This window comes from Globicephala melas, chromosome 1, assembly GCF_963455315.2.
Source record: "Globicephala melas chromosome 1, mGloMel1.2, whole genome shotgun sequence".
Lineage (NCBI taxonomy): Eukaryota > Metazoa > Chordata > Mammalia > Artiodactyla > Delphinidae > Globicephala > Globicephala melas.
In genome coordinates this window covers 167,037,208-167,057,095 of record NC_083314.1, presented here as the reverse complement: position 1 = coordinate 167,057,095, position 19,888 = coordinate 167,037,208, and the positions used below count along the sequence as shown (strand labels likewise).

Below are 19,888 nucleotides of genomic sequence, written 5' to 3'. Positions count from 1 at the left end.
AAGAGAAAGAGAAATTCGGTAGTAAAGTTTTTTATTCTCTCGTCAGGTCGCAGACCCGGGACACCTGCAGCGGACTCTCCGCTGCCCGGTCCCAGCCAGTTAAGGGTAGAGGCGATGGAGGGCCCGCCCCAAGAGCGTCTCTTCCAACCACAAATCCTCTCCTCTTCCATGTCCCTTTTCCCCTCTTTCTGGGCTTCATGCTGAACCCACTCCCACCCTCCCCTTGCCCCCAGGAAGGTTGTGACGATAACCTCAGTCAATCCAGTTTTCACGGTGCTGGGGGAGGCAACAGGAGCAAGCCCAAACAGGGACTAGAGTTAGGAGACCACCGAGGACAAGTCATTAAGCGCTATCATCAAAAGGGAGGATAGGGGGCTTTTTATAAAAATGCCCCTGAGGTAGACAGGCAGAAGGCAAGTTCTGAACAAGCCGCGCAGACTGCTGCTCCCATAGTTCTTTCTGCTTCCGTGGGAGACAGGGCCAGGCAGAGGGCTGCCACTGTGCAATTATGAGTGATCCTGATTAAGGAAGCCCTTGAACTTGCCACTCACGCTCTGAGGGGCTGTCCGAGGCACAGCTGGAACCCCTCACAAAAGCCATATCTGTGCGAAACTTCATGCTGGTGGGTGGCTGGCGGCGGAGCAGCGAATCCCCCTGGTCCTGGGGTAGGGGCTCATCGTAGATGGTGGAGATGAGCCCTAAGCCAGTTCCACGGGGCCTCTTTGGTTGCACAAATGGCTGGAGCTTCTCTCCATGGTACCTGGATCAAAAAGAGCTCTCAGTGAGAGGGCTGCTATCTCACAGCAGTAAAGGGTTTGAGAAAGAACAGGGTAGAAGCTACTTCATATGTGGTTTGTCCCAAAGACTGAGCATTTAAATCTGGATCTTTGCTCTCCAGCCCCCTTATCCATCCATTGATAGTGCCAGCAACCAGAGGCCTCACATACTGCTTTCATTTTAAATGGTACACGAAATTTAGAACAACTGTCACCACTCTGTGACTTACAGTCACTTTCTAATAGCAATCATCAAGTCCAAACTCCTCAGACTTGGGGGAATGACTCCCCCAGGAGATTAATGATCGTGTCAAGCCTGAGGACTCAGTCTTGAAAACGTTAGCGCCAAACATACTTTTTCCTTCTAATTCTGTTTTGAAGTTCATTCCCTAGGCGTCTCTAGCACCCAATCCAAAACCAGAGGGAAGAGGGTACAGCTGAAAGGCTCACTTGGGCTCCCAGGGAAGTCCCTCACCCATACTCACCCCAATCCACGCTTGCATCTAGGGTGCTGGCCGTCACTATCCAGGGCCTCGGGCACCCCTGAGCACCCGCTGCCCAGGCCCTGGCCCTCGGCCCAGCCCTGCCGCTCCATCACCTTCCGCCCAATGCCCTGCAGAGGGAAGGGAGAAGACTTGAGATGGGGCTCCTGTGGGGGCGGGGAAGGGAATGAGGGTAAAGAAGGAAAAGAGAGGGGTCGGCGGGCTGGCACAGTGCTCACCTTGGTGTGGCGCTCGAAGGTGCCCACCTGGTGTCCAATCATGGAGCCGGCCTCCTGGCCATCACGGAGTCTCTGTTCCAGACGAATTTGGACAGAGTCTCGGGCATCCTTGTCTCCACCATCTGAGGAAGTAGAGCCCAATTTGTGGAAGGGTCTCTCTCAGCAGAAGGGGGGTAAAATCAGGTTTCTAGGCCCTCACAAGATTTAAATATTCATTTTTATGGTGTGTTATTACTGTATTATTATTTCTCCCATTAGACTGGGAGCTCACCAAGAATAAGAACCACAGCTGTCTCATCTTACAGATGAGGAAACTGAAGTACAGAAAAGTCATAAAGCCAAAAAATGAGAGAGAGAATTAGGACCCAGGTCTTCCCTTCCCACCCCCCAACCACCCTAGGTCATTTCTGACTCCAGGATCTAAATTCTTAACCAGAGCCCGAACTCCTGACCCTCCCACTCTACTAGGGTCTGCCCATCAGAACCAGAGCTCCCTGAGGGCTGTCACCACATGTCCTTCCTGCACAAAGAAAGGAAAAAGGCTCTGCCCACAACCAGCACTTAATGCACTCAACTAAAGATGTTTTAAGAGAGGAACCTCTTAGCGGGCTACCCCAAGGGAACTGGTGCCCTGTCTCAGCCTCTGCTAAGCAGGTCTGGTAAAGTGTCACTGCAAGGCCAGGGCACCATTCCACCTCCCAGTACTGCAACCTCTGGCCCAGTACCTGCATCGTAGTACACACTCATATCCACATCCCAGTCATCGGCTGTCTGTTCATCAAAGTCTGCAGATAGAAAAGCATCAAGCAGAGTGAGCCAAGGACTCTCAGTTCTGTCAAGAGTTAAATTAAATTAGACTTCCTAGAACTTGGGGCTTTTGATTTTATCTTCAAATCTCTCCTCTGAAGGGGGGTCATTCAGAATTTGTAGGAGAGCATTTTCTCTCCACTCCACTGATCCCTCACCCCTAGAAAGGATGGCTGGTCTCTCATATACGACCAGCGTAAGCCTCTTCCCTAGCCCTTTAGTTGGGCTCACTGCCAGGGAACCCACCGTGTGGAGCACAGCGCCCTGAGCGAACGCAGCAGGGATCACCCCTGCCCTTGCCCGGGTGCCAGTGTTACCTCCTTCCTCTTCCTGCCAGAATTGGGCATCAGTGTAGAACACCAGGCCTGAGCCGCCCTTCTCCCACTTGAGCTCGATCTCCTCCTCAAAGAGCTGCTCAGTGGTCCGCTCCTGCCCGGTCACGTCCTCATGCAGCGCTTCGTGCCGCTCCCACTCCTCACCCCGCTCATCGTCCTGGGAGAAGGTGGGGAGAGGTGATCTGCCTGTCCAGCTTCCTGACCTCAGGCCCACGAGGAGGGCAGCTCAGTGCACAGGAGGTCCCATAGATGGGACCTCGGCTCCTTTCCTCCAAATTTCTCTGAGAAGCAGCACTTTCTGGCCCCTAAGCCGTGACCAAAACATCTCTCCATGCCCTGTTTCTCAACATACTTGGCCCCTTCCGCCACAAGCCTGACTCACTCTTATCCCTGTGCTTTTGGCCATGTTGTTCTCCCTGCCCGAATATCTGCCCTCCTCTTCCACCACCACCTCCTCTTCACTTGGTTAAATCCTCCTCATTCCTCAAGTTCTGTAGCTCACATGAGGTCCCCCACCACTCTCACTGGTCTCTGAATTTCTCACTGCTAATCAATACACCCTGTTTATGCCTTTCTACATTATGTCACAAAGAAAGAAGGGACAGGAACTAAACTTATCGTCTACTGTGTCAGGCCCTTCACATACCTTAGCTCCTTTAATCACCCCAACAACGCTGTGAGGTTAGTACCATTATTCCCATTCTACAGGTGATGAAACCTCGATTTAGAGGAGTAAAGTGATTTGCCTAAGAGAGGGGCAGAGCCAGCGTTCAAACCCATACCATACCACATCCCCTTTCCAGATGCTGGTTCTCTCTCTTCAGGGAGCTTGAAGGCTCTTTGTGGGAAGGAAATGAGTCTTAAAATGTCTTTGGAATCCTGTGCTAGCCCCTGTGTTTACAACTGCTTGACTGGACTTGTGGAATGACAGAATGACTCCTGGCTTGAAATCTTGGGGACTCCTGCCCCAGTTAAACTCCAGGAGGTCTCAGGAATCACTGCTACAGAGCAGGGGCTGGAGAAAAGGCAGGACAGTACCACACACTAAGGATGTGGTCCAGATGTGTTAGCAACTCTGAGCTGGGAATTTTGAAGACACAGGTCAATTACTTCTTACCCAGAGTATGCATTTAAAAAGTTTCCCAACAAATCACACCTCTCCCGATTGTATGGATGAACAAACAAGTTTGGAGAAAGACGTAGAAGAAACGTCTATTTCATTGATAAAGTTAGAGTGGAGGCTAGTGTTCAATCCACAGACTCAAGGTCAGAAAATAGAGGCGACTTCTCAACCACATAATGAAAGCACACAGAAGTTAGACAAGCAGCGAAGGGGACTGGGTTCACATCCCAGCTGTGCCTCTGCTTCCTTAGGTGATCTTATCTCTTGGTCAGTGGATTTCATCAATGAAAGGGACCCTCCTTACATTTCTTCTGAAGGAATGAAAAGAAGACCGCTTTGAGAATCTTTTGATAAAAGCTCTGGCCCCTCTCCCAAAGAAACATATACCTGCACGTGCAAATGCAGTTTTACGTTCAAGGTCAGGGAGTTCAAAGTCTTTGGAAGCCTCCTGAGGGCCCCAGGTTTAGAACTCTGGTAATACACAATTGAAGAGCGGTGCTGTTAACGCCTTGGCCTCTCTAAGCTGCCAGCAAGGACAAGGTGGCTCCCTGTACTCACGTCATCTGAGTGTGACTCTTCTTCCTCTTCCTCTTCTTCCTCTGGCTCTTCACAGGGGTTGGCTGGTACGTCTGCCAAGCAGGTTCCCTGGGGTATCTCCTCACCCTCGGCTGTGTACACAAGCTCTGCCTGCTCCACAGTCTCTGAGTCCTCATACTTGAAGGGCACATTGCCGTAGCGCCGGGAGGAACCTGTCTTGGGGAACTGGAGATGCAGCTGGGTGATGATCCGAGGGGGTAGACGGCAGGCCCGGATCAACTCCAAAAAGACCCGCAGGGGAGTCCCCACATTCCCGTTGGGCATCAGCACCGGTGGGTTCAGCTCTGGCAGTTGCCTCAGGTCGGCCAGCGTGAAGGCTTCACTCTCAGCCTTCCGACTCTGCAGTTCCTTCCGGGTCCTGAAGGGAAAGGAGTCCAAACCTTGGAAAGCAGGGAGAAGAATAGCTCTTGAAACCTAGAAGTCTCCAGCAACACTTGAGTCAGAAACTGTTCAAGGTTTAAATCCTTTAGCCTAATGCTGTTTCTCCCTTTCAAACTTTTCCAGAGTCCCTTCCTCTGTTCCCTGACCAGAACCACCTAGTAATCTCATGCCATTTCTCATCACCTAGGCTAAGCTCATAAGTTTCTTCCAGATCTGATTCCTGATGACCTTTTGATTTTCAACTGCCACCAACCCTCACCCCCTGCACACCGTCATACCATGTGTTCCAATCACATCAAACAATTTAACATGCCCTGAGAGTTTCATGGGCTTTCACATATCTGTGTCTTTGCAAATGCCATTTACTTTGAACACCATTCTTTCCCACCAACTCCTGTTTATCTTTCAAGATCCAGATGCAAAGCCACATTTCCTAATCCTTCTAGGAAATGGGTTTCTCCCTCCCCTGTCATCTCACAGCAGTTGGTGTTAAAGAGCACAGGCTCTGGAGCAAAACGCCCAGTTAGTACTGTGACTCTGTCACCTTGTAATATAACATAACTTCCGTATTCTTCAGTTTCCTCACTTATAAAATGGGTAACAATAGCTCCTACCTTATAGGATTGTTGTGAAGAGTCAATAAGAAAACGAAAAGACTTCGAACCGTGCCCAGTAAGTGCACAGGAAGTGCTCAGTAAACGTTAACCATTAGAATGGCATCTCTGTGACACTTACCTTTTTACAAATCTGTCTTCCTCTCTGGATTCTGAGCACAGACTGTGTCCAACTGTGCTCTGCATACCAGCTAGAGTCACACTACGTCTAGCAATACAGGCTAGATTTGTTGAATGAATAAATTAGAGGGCCCTGCACTGTGCTTCCTGTTTCCCTATCAAAGTGATTTCCCATGAAAATGGGAGCTGTCCAGAGAAAAGAGTTTGTCTCTTCATTTGCATCTTGCCAACAGAGGACTGGGTGGAGAGCAACAAAGACAATATCTGATTTCCTTTTTCCCCTTCTATGTCAGTGCAAAAGAGGATAGACTTAATAAATAGACTTAATAAATGGGAAAGATCATCTGAATAGGCCTCTTTTTTTTTCCCCCCCGAGTTTTTCTAACGTGAGAGTTGAGCCTGAAACTTTGTCCAGAAATGATATAAACTCCTAAAGAGCCCTAACGAGAGACCTGACTTATCCTCAACAATCCTCAGGGACGGTGCCTCTGTTCCAGTGCCTCTAGTAGTCCCAGTCTATTCTCTCTCCTACTCGTACCTGATGCCTCAGTAGGTAGCCGAAGTCTGCGGATGAAACAACGACCAGGTAAGCAAGTCCCCTGAGAATCCAGCCACCGGCGGCCCGAGTACATACGGAGAAACCTCTGGGCTTGAGTTGGCCCCCGTACCGAGATGACGCAGCAGCAGGTGCGGGTCTGGGCAGGAGCAGAGTCCTGAGTGGAGAGAGTGCGGGCATCGTTGAGTGAAGTCTGGGCGAGACCCTGGCGGATAGGAGTTAGGGTAGAGTCGGGAGCAGCCTGGGGAGGGGCCCGCTCAGGCCGATGCCGGTAGTGGAAACAGAGGAAGCCACAGCCGCACTGTTCCCGGAACTGGCTAAAGTAGCTCCGTAGCTGGGCTGAGCGCAACTCCGACGGGATTCCGCTCACTATTAAGTAAACCGCCGCCTCCTCCGCCGCACTGGACGCCGCCATCTTGGGTGTCACATGATCGGCTGGAACCAACACTTGCGAGAATATTGCGAGGGGCGTTGAGGTGCTGCAATAAATACTGCGTAACCGGTGATTAGTTCGCCGGGATTGAGGACGTGGAACCAAGAGCTGGGAAAGCACGGGAGGAAGTCGCTAGGTCCCTTTCCCACAGACAGAAGCCGGTGGTGATGGGTAAAACTGACCTGAGAAGTGGGGTTACGGCTCTGTTTCATAAGACGCTAGTGAGGATCAAATCAGAAGCCCGAGGGAGAGGCTGTGTTTAAGATTTTTAGCTGTTGGATAGCTCCCAAACCTAATCGCAGTTCTTTATCAGTTTAGGGCCTTTTCAGTCGTAAATCCATTTATGCTACCAAAACATATTGGTGAACTCTCACAAAATCAGTAAGATAATCCAATTGAAAAGTGGGCCGAAGACCCTTCACAGAAGAGAAACACATGCAGTTAACAATGAAAGATGCTCAGTCTCAATCATCAAGGAAATGTAATGAGACCCACTTCATAGCCACCACGTTGGCAAAAAATTTAAATCCTCAAATCCTCTTTTAAACCCTGACGATATAGAGCAACTGGAGCTCCCATGCGCTGTTGGAAGTGTGAACTGGTACCACCACTTTGGAAAACAATTTGGCATTACCCTGTAAAAGTGAAACTACACATACCTTTTGACCCAGCCATTCCACTTATAGTTATATATTTTAAAGAAATTCTTGCGTATGTTTATCAGGAGATGTACCGACAATGTTGAACCTCGCTCAAGCCCTGTGATCCTGGAAAAGTTAAGAAACCCCTCCCACCCTTTTGTGTTCTGGAACATGACTTACTGCAAAGAGACACCCTTCCTTATATTACTTAGATAAAACTCATGGGTGCCCCCTTGTTTACCTATGGCAAGGCTAGACACAGACTCCAAATTTCAATTCTTTGCCTCATAAACGCTTAGATGAACTGCTTTTCCCCACAGAACAACGAAAACAAAATGCTTGTTAACTAAACTTTGGTTAAGCTGCTCTCCTTCCTCCAGGTCCATGAACTTTGCACTGTGTCCCCCTCCCCCAGCTTGAGCTGTACACAACCCCTCCTTAACAGCCCCTCCTGAGAATAGGCTGGGTTCAGGGTAAAACATTCTCTGATCTATTGTGCCATAAGCCATTCCTGGTCATCCCACTTCCTCACACCCAGTTCTTTCTAGCCTTATTTACTCCTCCCTGTGAAAGAAAACCTCTTTGCCTAACCCTTGAGACGCGTGTAGGTCTATGGTTAGAGCTTCTCTCTTTGCAATAGCTTCCTTCTCCCTATTTCAGTAGCTCCTTTCCTTCCTTGCAATAATCACTTCAAATAAAGTCCCTCCTTCCTAAGTCCAGATTTGTTTGTTATTTGACGGTATGTATGAATATTCATAGCTGCAGTGTTTGTAGGAGCAAAAACTGGCATTCAGTACCAATAATTTCAGTGATATGATGCTGAGTGAAAATAAGTCAGAAAACAGAATATTCCACTTGTATAAAGTTCAAAAAATACAAATCAACATTTTTTAAGGATACACATATAAGTATGCTTTAAGATCATAAAGGGAGTTCCCTGGTGGCCTAGTGGTTAGGATTCCGCGCTTTCACTGCCAGGCCGGTTCAATCTGCGATCCCGCAAGCCACGTGGTGCTGCCAGGAAAAAAAAAAAGTCAAGGCTTAGAAATTTGATCCTTAGCTAGCAGTGTGACTTGGGGCAAGTTACTTAACTTCTCTGAACCTAAATTTCCTCATCTGTTGGATAGGAATAATAGTCCCTACCCTTAGAGGACTGTGGTGAGAATTTAATGTCATCACGCATATAAAAGTCCTCAGTAGGGCTTCCCTGGTGGCACAGTGGTTGAGAGGCCGCCTGCAGATACAGGGGACACGGGTTCGTGCCCTGGTCCGGGAAGATCCCACATGCCGCGGAGCAGCTGGGCCCGTGAGCCGTGGCCGCTGAGCCTGTGCGTCCGGTAAATGCCTAGCATATTGTAAACCCTCCTTAGACGTTACCTGTTATTTTCATGAGAATGGGGAGCCACAAACATGAGAGGGCTTTCCCTACTTATTTTATTTTATTTATTTATAAATATTTATTTATTTATTTGGCTGCTCCAGGTCTTAGTTGCGGCACGCGGGATCTTCAGTTGCAGCATGTGAACTCTTAGTTGTGGCATGGGGGAATCTTAATTCCCCAACCAAGGATCGAACCTGCAGTGGAAGCGTGGAGTCTTAGCCACTGGGGAAGTCCCTCCCTACTTATTTTAATTTTTCATCTTTGTACGCCTTTCACATAGTAGGTGCTTAGGGAAAGCTGGTTGGTTGTTGGAGGCCTTGCTGCCTTTGGGAGGCATCAAGAGATGATTAACCCCCAATTCAGGGTAGTCATTACCTTTGGGTGATAGATTTAGAAAGATGTCAAAAGTTGATGGCAATAATGATCTGTGGAACAATGATGAGGGTTCTTGTACTGCTACTCTTTTTTTTTTTTTTTTTTTTAAACCTGGGCCCGTGGCAGTGAAAGCACTGGGTCCTAACCACTGAATGCCGGGGAATTCTCAGTACTGTTACTCTTTATATATTACATATATTTTATAAATATCTTATTTTACTCAATATTTTTAAAGTTGTTTTAAAACATTAATTTATTTTTGGCTGTGTTGGGTCTTAGTTGCAGCACGTGGGATTTTTCGCTGTGGTGCGCGGGCTTCTCTCTAGTTGTGGCACGAGGGCTCCAGAGTGCATGGGCTCAGTAGTTACGGCACGTGGCCTTAGTTGCCTCGTGGCATGTGGGATCTTAGTTCCCTGCCCAGGGATCAAACCCACGTCCCCTGCATTGGAAGGCAGATTCTTAACCACTGAACCACCAGGGAAGTCCCATATTTTACTCAATATTTTTAAAATCTTAAAAGGGAAAATAATATTTCAAAAAGCAATAAAGCAAGTAATTACATTGTGGTGATCGCAAATATCCACCTATTCAAGAAATAAAAAATAAAAACAGTTCTAACGAGCATCTGGGTAACTGTGAAAAGGGACAACGTTACGTCTGGATTTTAAAATCTGCCGAGGGATGTTTAGATTGGTACACTATTTTAGAAAACTAGCAAGATCTACTCAAGTTGAGCACGTGTTCTATGACTCGGTAATTCCGATTCTTGTTATATAGCACCAGTTCTGCAAACATCCGTGCACCAAAAAAAGGTGTGCAAGAATAATGCTAGCATTATTATTTGATGAACCAAATGTTCCTCAGCAGTATAATGGGTAGATAAATTGTAGTGTAATGGGATACTTTACAACAATGAAAGTGAATGGGTTACTGCTACACAGAGCATAGATTATATCTGGATCTCAGATATAATATCAAGTAAAAGAAGACAAACACAAAAAAGTACATGCTATACCATTCCATTTATATAAAGTTTGAGACAAGCAACCTCATTTATCATGTTGGAAATCAGGGGTTAGTGATACCCTTTGGGCAGGAGGGAGTGGTAATGATGGGGAGGGTTTCTGGAGTGTTGCTAATGCTCTATTTCTTGAGCTGGGTGGTGGTTACAGGGTTGTATTCATGTCGTGATAATTCACCAAGCTATACAGGTCTGATTTGCATACTTTTATGTATATTATACAGAAAAGGTTTAGTTAAAGCTATCTTTTTAAAAATCTGAAAATTGAAAAATAAGTGTTACGTAGCAAATGATGTGAACTGAGTTTCCCTGGTGGCGCAGTGGTGGAGAATCTGCCTGCCAATGCAGGGGACACGGGTTCGAGCCCTGGTCTGGGAAGATCCCACATGCCGCGGAGCAACTGGGCCCGTGAGCCACAACTACTGAGCCTGCCCATCTGGAGCCTGTGCTCCGCAACAAGAGAGGCCGCAACAGTGAGAGGCCCGCGCACCGCGATGAAGAGTGGCCCCCGCTCACTGAAACTAGAGAAAGCCCTCGCACAGAAACGAAGACCCAACACAGCCAAATAAATAAAATAAATTTATTTTAAAAAATTGTATTATAGGGACTTCCCTGGTGGTCCAGTGGTTAAGACTCCACTCTCCCAATGCAGGGGGGGCCTGGTTTCGATCCCTGGTCAGGAAACTAGATCCCACATGCTGCAATGAAGGGCCCACATACGGCAACGAAGATCGTGCGTGCCGCAACTAAGACCAGTGCAGCCAAATAAATAAATAAAAATCTTTTTTAAAACTGTATTATAATTTTCTCTTTAGTTTTGCTAAATTTGTCTTTATGTTCCTCTAGAAGGCTTGGGTAGGGCACAGGGAGTGACTCAAAAGATACAGACAAGAAATAGAAGTGTAGCTCCCCAATCATGTGTAGGGGTAGGGAAGAAATTTGCAAAGGAACAAGGTAGGCTAATAGGGAAGCTATTTGGATGATGGAAACATTAGGTAAATTGAGGGAAAAGGCTGGGGTGGAGAGTGGAGAGGAGCACTCTCTAATGCCTGCTCAGGGTTAGGGAGGGCGGGTGAGAGGAAGGAAGACTCAGTCTGAGGTTCAGAGAGGAGCAACAGTAAACTAATGGGGGCAGTTGGTGAAGGGACATGAAAGATAGAATGACCCCAAATCCCTGAATCTGCAGGATTTGACTCCTATGGGGAGATGAGTCATCTGCTCTTGAAAGCATTGCGTTGACTCATGCGTCTGCAAGGTGAGATGGGCCCGAGGGTTGGGAGGGGCAGGGCAGGGACAGGTGTCAGGGACTGAGGTCTGGGTCTGGGGTTCTGGTGGAGGGTGAAGGGGTAGAGGGGTGCAGGGCTTGTTCCTGGGCTCTAGAGGACATCTCTACTTGGGGATATGATTAGGTCCTGGCTGGGGGGGGTGTTGCTGAGCAGGACATGGCCTTTCTGAGAGGAGGGTGGATATTGGGGTCGCCGTGGGAAAAGGGAGCGATTGAGGCCCTAAATGCTGGACAGAGCAGTTTGGCCTGTACATGCAGCTTCTGGGTAGAACCTGAAGTGTACGGACTCAGGTCTTCCTACGCTGGGGCCACTTTTTCTTTTACTGTGAAATACAGAAGGTGGAGAGCATGCTCTGGTGTGTCCCACCCATGGGTGGAGGGATGTAGGTGTGAACGTCTGGCTTGGGGGCACGTCTCCTCTCTGTGAATGTGTTTGCCGTATGTCGCTGAGTGAGTGTATCTGGACTGTGCATTTCTGTGCTGCGTGTGGGCCGATGGAGGGTCTGTTTTGTGGGTCTATGTAAGCGTGTCTGAGTTGTTCAACTTAGTGTGTCTGTGAGAGAGAGTTGTAGGTCTGAGCTGTGTGAGTGTCTTCGTTGTGGGGTCTGGGTGTCTGAGTGGTGAGTGGGTGATTGGGTAAGGGACAGGGGTGCCCTTGCTGCTGGTACTGGGTGCCCATAATGGGTACATGGCCGGTTCAGTTGTGGTGCCTTTCTTTGTGGCTTTAGGGAAAGGTCTGAGTGATGATGACTCCTAGACTGCTGTCCCTGAGTGAATGACCTCTCATTGAGTAATAATTAACTTGGCCCCACCATGAGAAGAATCCAAACTGTGGTGGTGAGGGGGGTGGGGCCTGGTTGGGACAGGCCTCATTGCTGGAGAAAGGAGGAGACCTGAAAGGGGGTCCTATAGGCATGTGTGTTGTTATCATTCCCTCCTGCCCACCCTGCAGGTCAGTGACCTTGACCTGAGTGATATTCAAAATATTTAACAAACAGTGAGGCACAGACATTGACTAATCAGAATAGACACAAGCCATGCACTGAATGGAGCAGCCCCGGAAGCCGTGGCTATGTCAAGCGTTGCCCTCTAGCTGCTGGACATGGGGATGGATTCCAGGAGAAGGGCCGGCACAGAGGGGCAGGGGAGCTCCAGGCAGTGGCTATGAGCCAACTGTCATGGAAGTGTGTTTCAGACTTTAACAGCTGGTGTGGCAACTAAGCCTCCGTCTGCTCCGGTTTCCAAGCAGCCTCCAGGCCAGCCCTAATTGCCCTTGCCCCCTTCCATTGGGAGAACTGTGGACTAGACTCCTCTGTCCGCTGAAGGAATGGGGGAAGTGAATGATCCCAAACTGAAGAAATTCCTGTAACCTGTCTGTTTCAATTTGGAAATGGGCTGCTTCATTTTCCTTATTGGCTATAATTGGCAGTTCTCACTGAGGTGAGAGGGAGGCCGGGGCAGGAGCTGAAGGAGGGGTCAGCAGGGGATTTGAAGACAGGGAGAGACACTCCCTACCCCCTAAGATAAAGGCAAGGACATGAGAGGGTCCTGAACTGACACTGCCCCCTGAACTCAGACCCACGTGAAATAAATCTCACCCCCAGAAATGAAATCATCATCCCACTCTGAAAAATTAAAATTCTAGTTTCCTGAGGTCTGGCTTCTGTGCCACTTATAGTTCCTTCCTCTTGGGCTCCCACTGACAGGGGCAGGGTGGCTCGGGAGGTGAACGGGTCCCTTCCACATGTACAAATTACAGTGACAGGCTCCAAGTGTATCACACCTTTTATTACAAAACCCAATAACTTAAGTCAGTTCTGTACAAAGTCAATAGGACTCCTGGCCCAATGAGCAGTCGAAACTTCCAACCCCGTCCCAGGAAGGGATAGGAGTCTTGGCCCAGAGGCTCTGGGACCACCAAGGGCTGGCCAGACAGCTGGAGCACTGTGTCCAAACCAAGGAAGGCCAAGATGGGGTTGGGCTGAGTGAGGGCCCCATAGCCCACCTGGCTGGGCCGGGACCAGCTGCTCATGGGAAGCCTCTGGGAGCACCGGGTCACCCAGGGAACAACCAGGCCGAATCAGTGCTGCCAGCCTCCACCCAGTCTCTGCTTGAGCTGGAGCAGGTCACCTCAGCAAAAGCATGTCTTCGAGGAGGCCAGCGATGTCAACGTCTCCAATGACAGGGTGAAAGAACAGGTCTCCAAGCAGGCTGGGTGGAACGGACTTGAGGGTGGAGGCCGTGAGGAGGACACGAGCCAGGCGGCTTTGGCCTGCTGGGCACCAGGGCTCCAGGACCTCCCACAGGGCCTGGTGCGCCTCCTGCTGCAGGTGCCCGATGTGGGAGGAGGCGTGGAGGCCTGGCACGTCTGCGGGCAGAGAAGGCACAGATGGCTGGTGAGTAGCCTACTCTGACACCACGGGGCAAGACTGGCCCAAGACTGGAGGCCACCGGCTTGGCCTTTGAGGCCCCATTACTACCTCCTTCATTTATTTATTTATCACTTCATTTTTCCATCCTTTATGGAGAGGCAGTATAGAACAATGGTTAAGACCCAGGCTGCCTGAGTTTGAATCCCACACTGCCACTTATTAACTGTGTGACCTTGGACAAAGTTACTCAACCTCTGTGCCTCGGTTTCCTTATTGGTAAAATTGGGATAAATAATAATACCTATCTCCTAGGCTTGTTATGAGGTTTAAATGAGCTAGTATATGTAAAAGTCTTAGAACTGGACCTAACATATGGTAAGTTAATATGAGTATTCACTATGATTATAATGAATTATAATAATGCATTCTACGAGGGCCTTTGGTGAGGAATTCTCATCTAGATGCTCTCCAGATTACAAAGAACACTTCCTCTATCCGTTGCTCTCCCAGCTGAAGTTTATGGGGACTCCTCCCTCTCCTCCCCCACACCCCTTCATCTTTATTCCTCTTCTCTATGTGGTCTTTCTGAACCCACAGAGTTTCACCTTCAGAACTTCCCCATGCAGTCCGCTCGTGAAGGCGTGACTGGGGCACAGCTGTGTCTGCCCACCCTCCCTTTCCCCACTCCCACCTTCCCTGAGGGTCAGGGCAATTTCTTAGGCAGAGTGGCAAGGACTAGATACTGATATGAATAGACCTGAGTCCCCATTCTTGCTCTGCCCCTACCTGGCTGTGTGGCTTTCACCAAGTCAATTAGCCTCTCTGAGCCTCCTTTGTGAGATGACTATTTGGTGATAATCAGGACCCAAAGTGATCACAGATGTCAAGCCCTTAGAAGGCGCTGTCCCTGGCTGGGCCCTGCCCCCCCTCCAGCCTTGGCCCATCCAGGAATGTCTGGGAGCTCACCAGGGTTGAAGAGGATGGTCCCTTTCAGGTAGGCATATTCTTTGGGGCCCAGCTCCAGACTCCAGAAGGACTCCAGGCAGCACTGAAGCCACTGCACTGCAGCCAGTGAGGGCTGGGGCCGATCCAACACCTGGCCATGGCCTGCACCGCTGGTGGGCTCCTCCAGCAGGATCTTCTTGAGTATGCTGGGAACTGGGAGCTCAGCCACTTCGAAGGTCACAGTGTCTTGGGCCAACCCAAGCAGGAAGAGGGGGCCCCAGCAGCACCGCAGCAGCTGTCGCCGATCCTGGGGGGGCAGCTGGCAGAAGGACGGCAGGTTCCTGAGGAAGGCCAACGTCTTGGCCAGAACATCCAAGGCCTCCCGGCAGGTGCGATGGGGAGTACACAGCCGGACGGGCCGGTGCTGCCTGCACAGGCAGCGGCCACGGGCTGGGGGCACAGAGGGCCAGTCCCTGACGCTGGGGCTCAGAAGTGCATACAGAATGGTTGGGCGGCCTGCAGCACCCTGGCATGGGCAGGTCCCTGGCTGGCTGGAGCTCATGGTTGCGGATCTGTTCCTCCTTCCTCCAGGCTTTCCCGCCCCCTGCTTTGTGCTGTGGGTGCTATTTATATCCACAAATGGGGGAGGGAGGGGGGAACCGCCCAACAACCTTGACTCCAGAAGTCATGTTCATTGAAAAAAAAAAAGAAACTCACACTGACCCTGGCAGGACCGGTGGGGAAGTGGCGGGGGAGGGAGGCCTGGAAGCTCCACGTGGCCCTGATATCACTTCAGTCAATGAAGCAGCGGGTGCAGGGCACAGGGTCACCTGCCTGCTGGCCCTGCTGCCCCTTATCAGATGATTCAAGTGGATAAACAGGGTCATTAACCCAGGCTGTACCAGGGCACCAAGGCCTCAGGTGCACAATCAGCAGGTGGCCATGGCAGGTGGCCCTATTTGTGCCTGCAGGACTCTCGCTCAGCTAGGAAGCCAGCCCCAGAGCTGGACAAGCCTTGAATACAAGGCCCAGCCTGGAAGCGCCTTATCGCTCACTTGTTTGCCTAACCTTGGGGCCCTACTCCTGTTGTTGGTGAGGAATAGGCTTCGGGGAAGGGAGCCAGGATCCTGGGGGGCTGGGAGGACTTTGCCCACTGTGCAGTCTAGGAGGCTGCCTTCCTCTTCCTCCAGTTCTGGGGGGCCCTGCACGAATAAGGTCCTTAAGAGCTCTTTCTCCCCAGCCTGGATTCCTGGAGCTCCTGAGGGGCCATATATGCTGAGAAGCCCTTGCAGAATGACAATGAAATACTGCTGTTTACTGAGCACCTACTATGTGCCAGGCACTTCCCACTCTAATATTCAGAGCTTCCTTATGAGGCACGATTCTTACTTTTTGAGACTCAAAGAGGTAAAGTGACTTGCCCAAGTTCACACCACTAAGAAGAGACAGAGCCCACACCAGTCTGACTCCAAAGTCCTTGCTTTTTCCCCTGGACCCACTGCCCCAGTTGTGCAGCCAGAGCTGGTGACTACCTGGGCCCCTGCCTTGCTGCTGCTTCCTGGTCTGCAGATGTTGCCCATTTATGATCTGGGCAGAAACGTTGCTCTGCCACCAACCATATGGCTCCCCTGTCCCAGGCATCTGTCTCAGATGCTGGGGCATGGGTTGTGAGAGCTCGTGGGAAGTTCCTTGGCTGCGTTATGTCTGTAGACCTTGGCAAGCCCAGGCTGGCAACCCTTCTGCTAACACACTATTGGGCAGCCATCACCATCCCTGGCATCTGTTCCTGGCTCTATCACTTTTCAGTTATGTGACTGTGGGCTGAACCCCAAATCTCTGTGGGCCTCAGAAGCTTCATCCGGGACAACGCCTGCTTGCAGCGATGCTGTGAGGACAAAGTGAGATCCTACGTGTTGAATTCCAAGCAGTTTCTGGCATACAGTAGGAGGACTTTGCTCCCCCTTCCCTCTGACTAAGGAACTAAGGCAAACAGGCCCCAGCAGACACGCACGCATCTTTCATGCAATTACAATTGCATAATAATCTTCATTCTTACGTTTATAAAGTTCCTTTAATGCCCTTTTATCTTACTGGGTCTTCACAACATCCCGTGGAAGGAGAGCCTACAGTCAGACTGTCTGGGTCCAAATTCTTCTTCATCACTTAACTGAGAGACCTTGGGCAAGTCTCTTTATATTTCTGCGCTTCAGTTTTCTCATCTTTAAAAGGGTAGTAAGAAAGCCCACGCATGAGTATTGGTTTTATGGGGCATGAAGCCGATACAATTTTGTAGGGCCTTCATTAAGAATAGAAAATCAGGTGTGAAAGTGAACATTTAATAAATGATAAAACAAATCAGTACAAAGTACAAACATCACAAACCCAGGAGAATAACAAAGTACTTTTACTGATCAATTGCCTGACAATATTTGCCTACATATTTTAGCTGCACACTCTTTGCTCGCCTCTTCACATGTTAATGATATTTATTTTGAAACTGACGCAAACACCGAAAGGTTGCAGGTACAGTACAGGGAACTTTTTTTTTACCTTGAACGCTTTGGAAGTAAATTGCCAACCTGAGCCCCATCACCCCCAAATACTTTAATGTGTAAATCCTACAAACAAGGACATTTTCCTACATAACCACAACATAATCATCAACATCAGGAAATTAACATTGAATAAAACCAGGAAGTTAACATCTAATCTCATTGAACATCAGGAAATTAATATCTAATCTCTAGTTTTCGCCTTTAATGCTCCAGTGAAATCATTATAGTAAAAGGGCTCAGTCCAGGATCACACATTGCATTTCTTCGCCATGTCACTCTAGCCCCTACTGGTCAGGAAAACTATCCTTAGTCTGTCCTTGCCTTTCACAACCTTGAAACTTTTGAAGAGTTGTTATTTTGTCTCATGGCTTTCAATTGGAGTTTGTCTGTGGCTTTCTTGTGATTAGACTGTCCCTGGAAGTGATGTTGTGTTCTTGATACACCCTGATATATCAGGGAGGACACATTTCCATTTGTCCCAGGGTTCACTTGGTCACTTGATGAAGGGGATTTCTGTCAGACTCTTCTGTATACCAGTTACTCTTTCCCCCTTTTTAATGAATCAGTATTTCTTTCTTTTTTTAATATATATATATTTATTTACTTATTTGGCTGCACTGGGTCTTAGTTGTGGTACGCGGGATCTCTGTTGCCGCTCATGCGGGATCTTCCTTGCGGCATGCAGGATCTTTAGTTGCAGCATGTGGGATCTAGTTCCCTGACCACGGATCGAACCTGGGCCCCTTGCATTGGGAGCGAGGAGTCTTAGCCACTGGACCACCAGGGAAGTCCCTGAATCAGTATTTCTTGAGGAGGTACTTTGAAACTATGTAAACATTCCTCCTCATACATTGAATGTACTTGTGTGTGTTTGTATTTAACTATGAATTCGTGGTCTCCTATTTTATTCAGTGGCTTGTAGTCGTTACTATCGTTATTTATTTTGATGCTCAGATTGTCACAGACTTGGCCGATGGGATCCCCTTCAAGCTGGAGTCTATGTCCTTTTGACATGCCCCCATTACTCTTTGAACATCCTTTGTTTCCTAGTATATGAAGATATCACTTTTCCAGCCCCTGGAATCAACTAGTACTACGCGTAGCTCTGATTTAATCTTTTAGTAGAGAATAGTATTTAAAAACCATGATCTGGGGGCTTCCCTGGTGGCGCAGTGGTTGAGAGTCCGCCTGCCGACGCAGGGGACACGGGTTCGTGCCCCGGTCCGGGAAGATCCCACATGCCGCGGAGCGGCTGGGCCCGTGAGCCATGGCCACTGAGCCTGCGCGTCCGGAGCCTGTGCTCCGCAACGGGAGAGGCCACAACAGTGAGAGGCCCGCGTACCGCAAAAAAACCCAAAAAAAACAAAACAAAAAACCCCACCATGATCTGGGTACCAGAATCATATTTAGAAACGAAGATCTATTAATCGTTATTACGGTGCCACTGCTTCCCAGCCCTCCCAGAATTAGGGAATGTACACACACACACACACACACCTTTATACCTATGTTTATTTACACATACTGAAAAACATGAGTTCATACTATTACCTGTAATATTAATCCACTATAATGGGATTCATTCTAGTTTTCGCCCTTTCTATATTATACCTCTCTTCTCTGACATTGAGAAATCTGGTTTTCATTATTTTTAACTTATTTACTCATTGGATCAAGCCTCCATTTGTAACCAATCTGCCGTCTCCGCCACAACCCTCTCTGCTCTAAGATGCCTTCCTCTCCCCACTTGGGCTCTGATACCTCGGGTCAGGTTGCCCCCTCCCACTCATGGACTTCTTCACCCTGCTGGGCCTGTCCCTCTATGCCAGGTCGCTGCTCTTTGAGGACACCCTCCTGCCCCTGCTGAGGCCACCGTGGAGCCCTCTTTCACTGGTGTGTGCTTTTCCCTTGTTCCTTTCTACCCAATAGTTTTAGGATGGACATTTTCAGGAAGACAAAGGAAGAGAAGGAGGTAGAGCTGTCAATGATTTTTAAAAATAAATTTCTACAGTGAGAATAGAGAGATGATTCTGTCTTTCCTCTTGCAATGTTAATTTTTTTAAGTTTTATTCTTGATAGTAAGGAGATGTAAAACATGCCCTTTCACACATAGATATATTGGGTTGGCCAAAAAGTTCATCTGGGTTTTTCCATAACATCTTACAGAAAAACCCAAATGAACTTTTTGGCCAACCCAGTATTTGCTACCTGTAGTACTGCTTGGAGGTTTGTAATCAGAATTTTTATAAATTCTACATTGTGTAATGCTTATTGGAAAAGAAAAACATGCATGGAACATTTATAATTGCATATGCTGCCTATTCCTTATAGGAGGGAACTTCCTTTTAGAGTTGGTGTCAATATGAAATGACAACTTAGTGATGAATGATCGAAAGAATTTTGCACAGATTTGCTTCTTGCTCCATACAAATCCTTGTTTCTCCTCCACCACCCGCATACTTCCAGGTGCCTTGGGAATAATTTATATTGGGAAGAAGGATAGAGTGGGAAAAAACAGTGATCTTGACCAGTTGTAGTTTAAATTTTTATTTTTTGCAAATTAAAAAGAAAAAAATATACATGTATTTGACCCTAAGAAGACATTGCTGGGACCTAAGAAGACATTGCTGCCTTGGAAGGGCCCATGCAAACGCAAGGTCCTGGAATTTGAGCTTCATTAGTTTCACAGCAAACCTGCTTCTAATAATGCGTTTCTTAGGTGCTGTGAGAACATAAAGTGCCTGGCACAGCAAGTGCTCTGTAAAAGAGGACAATTGTTATTGTTATTGTTGATGCTTTCACCCTTGTTTCCTAGAGGAAGAGGTTGAGGAAGAAGTTGAGGAAGAGGAG

At 48.5% G+C, this 19,888-nt stretch overlaps 2 protein-coding genes across 2 annotated transcripts; both read right to left on the bottom strand.

Moving 5' to 3' along the window:
• Positions 1-212: 212 nt before the first annotated feature.
• Positions 213-6,445, bottom strand: GPATCH3 (G-patch domain containing 3). Its single transcript, XM_030873277.3, has 7 exons — positions 6,013-6,445; positions 4,321-4,739; positions 2,622-2,796; positions 2,223-2,282; positions 1,498-1,619; positions 1,262-1,389; positions 213-760 (listed from the first exon to the last, which is right to left on the bottom strand). The coding sequence occupies exons 1-7, from the start codon at positions 6,443-6,445 to the stop codon at positions 523-525; spliced, it is 1,575 nt and encodes a 524-aa protein (XP_030729137.1). The 3' UTR covers positions 213-522.
• Positions 6,446-13,292: 6,847 nt separating this feature from the next.
• Positions 13,293-15,045, bottom strand: NR0B2 (nuclear receptor subfamily 0 group B member 2). The gene is made up of 2 exons (XM_030865556.2): positions 14,505-15,045; positions 13,293-13,534 (listed from the first exon to the last, which is right to left on the bottom strand). The coding sequence occupies exons 1-2, from the start codon at positions 15,043-15,045 to the stop codon at positions 13,293-13,295; spliced, it is 783 nt and encodes a 260-aa protein (XP_030721416.1).
• Between the last annotated feature and the right edge of the window lie 4,843 nt (positions 15,046-19,888).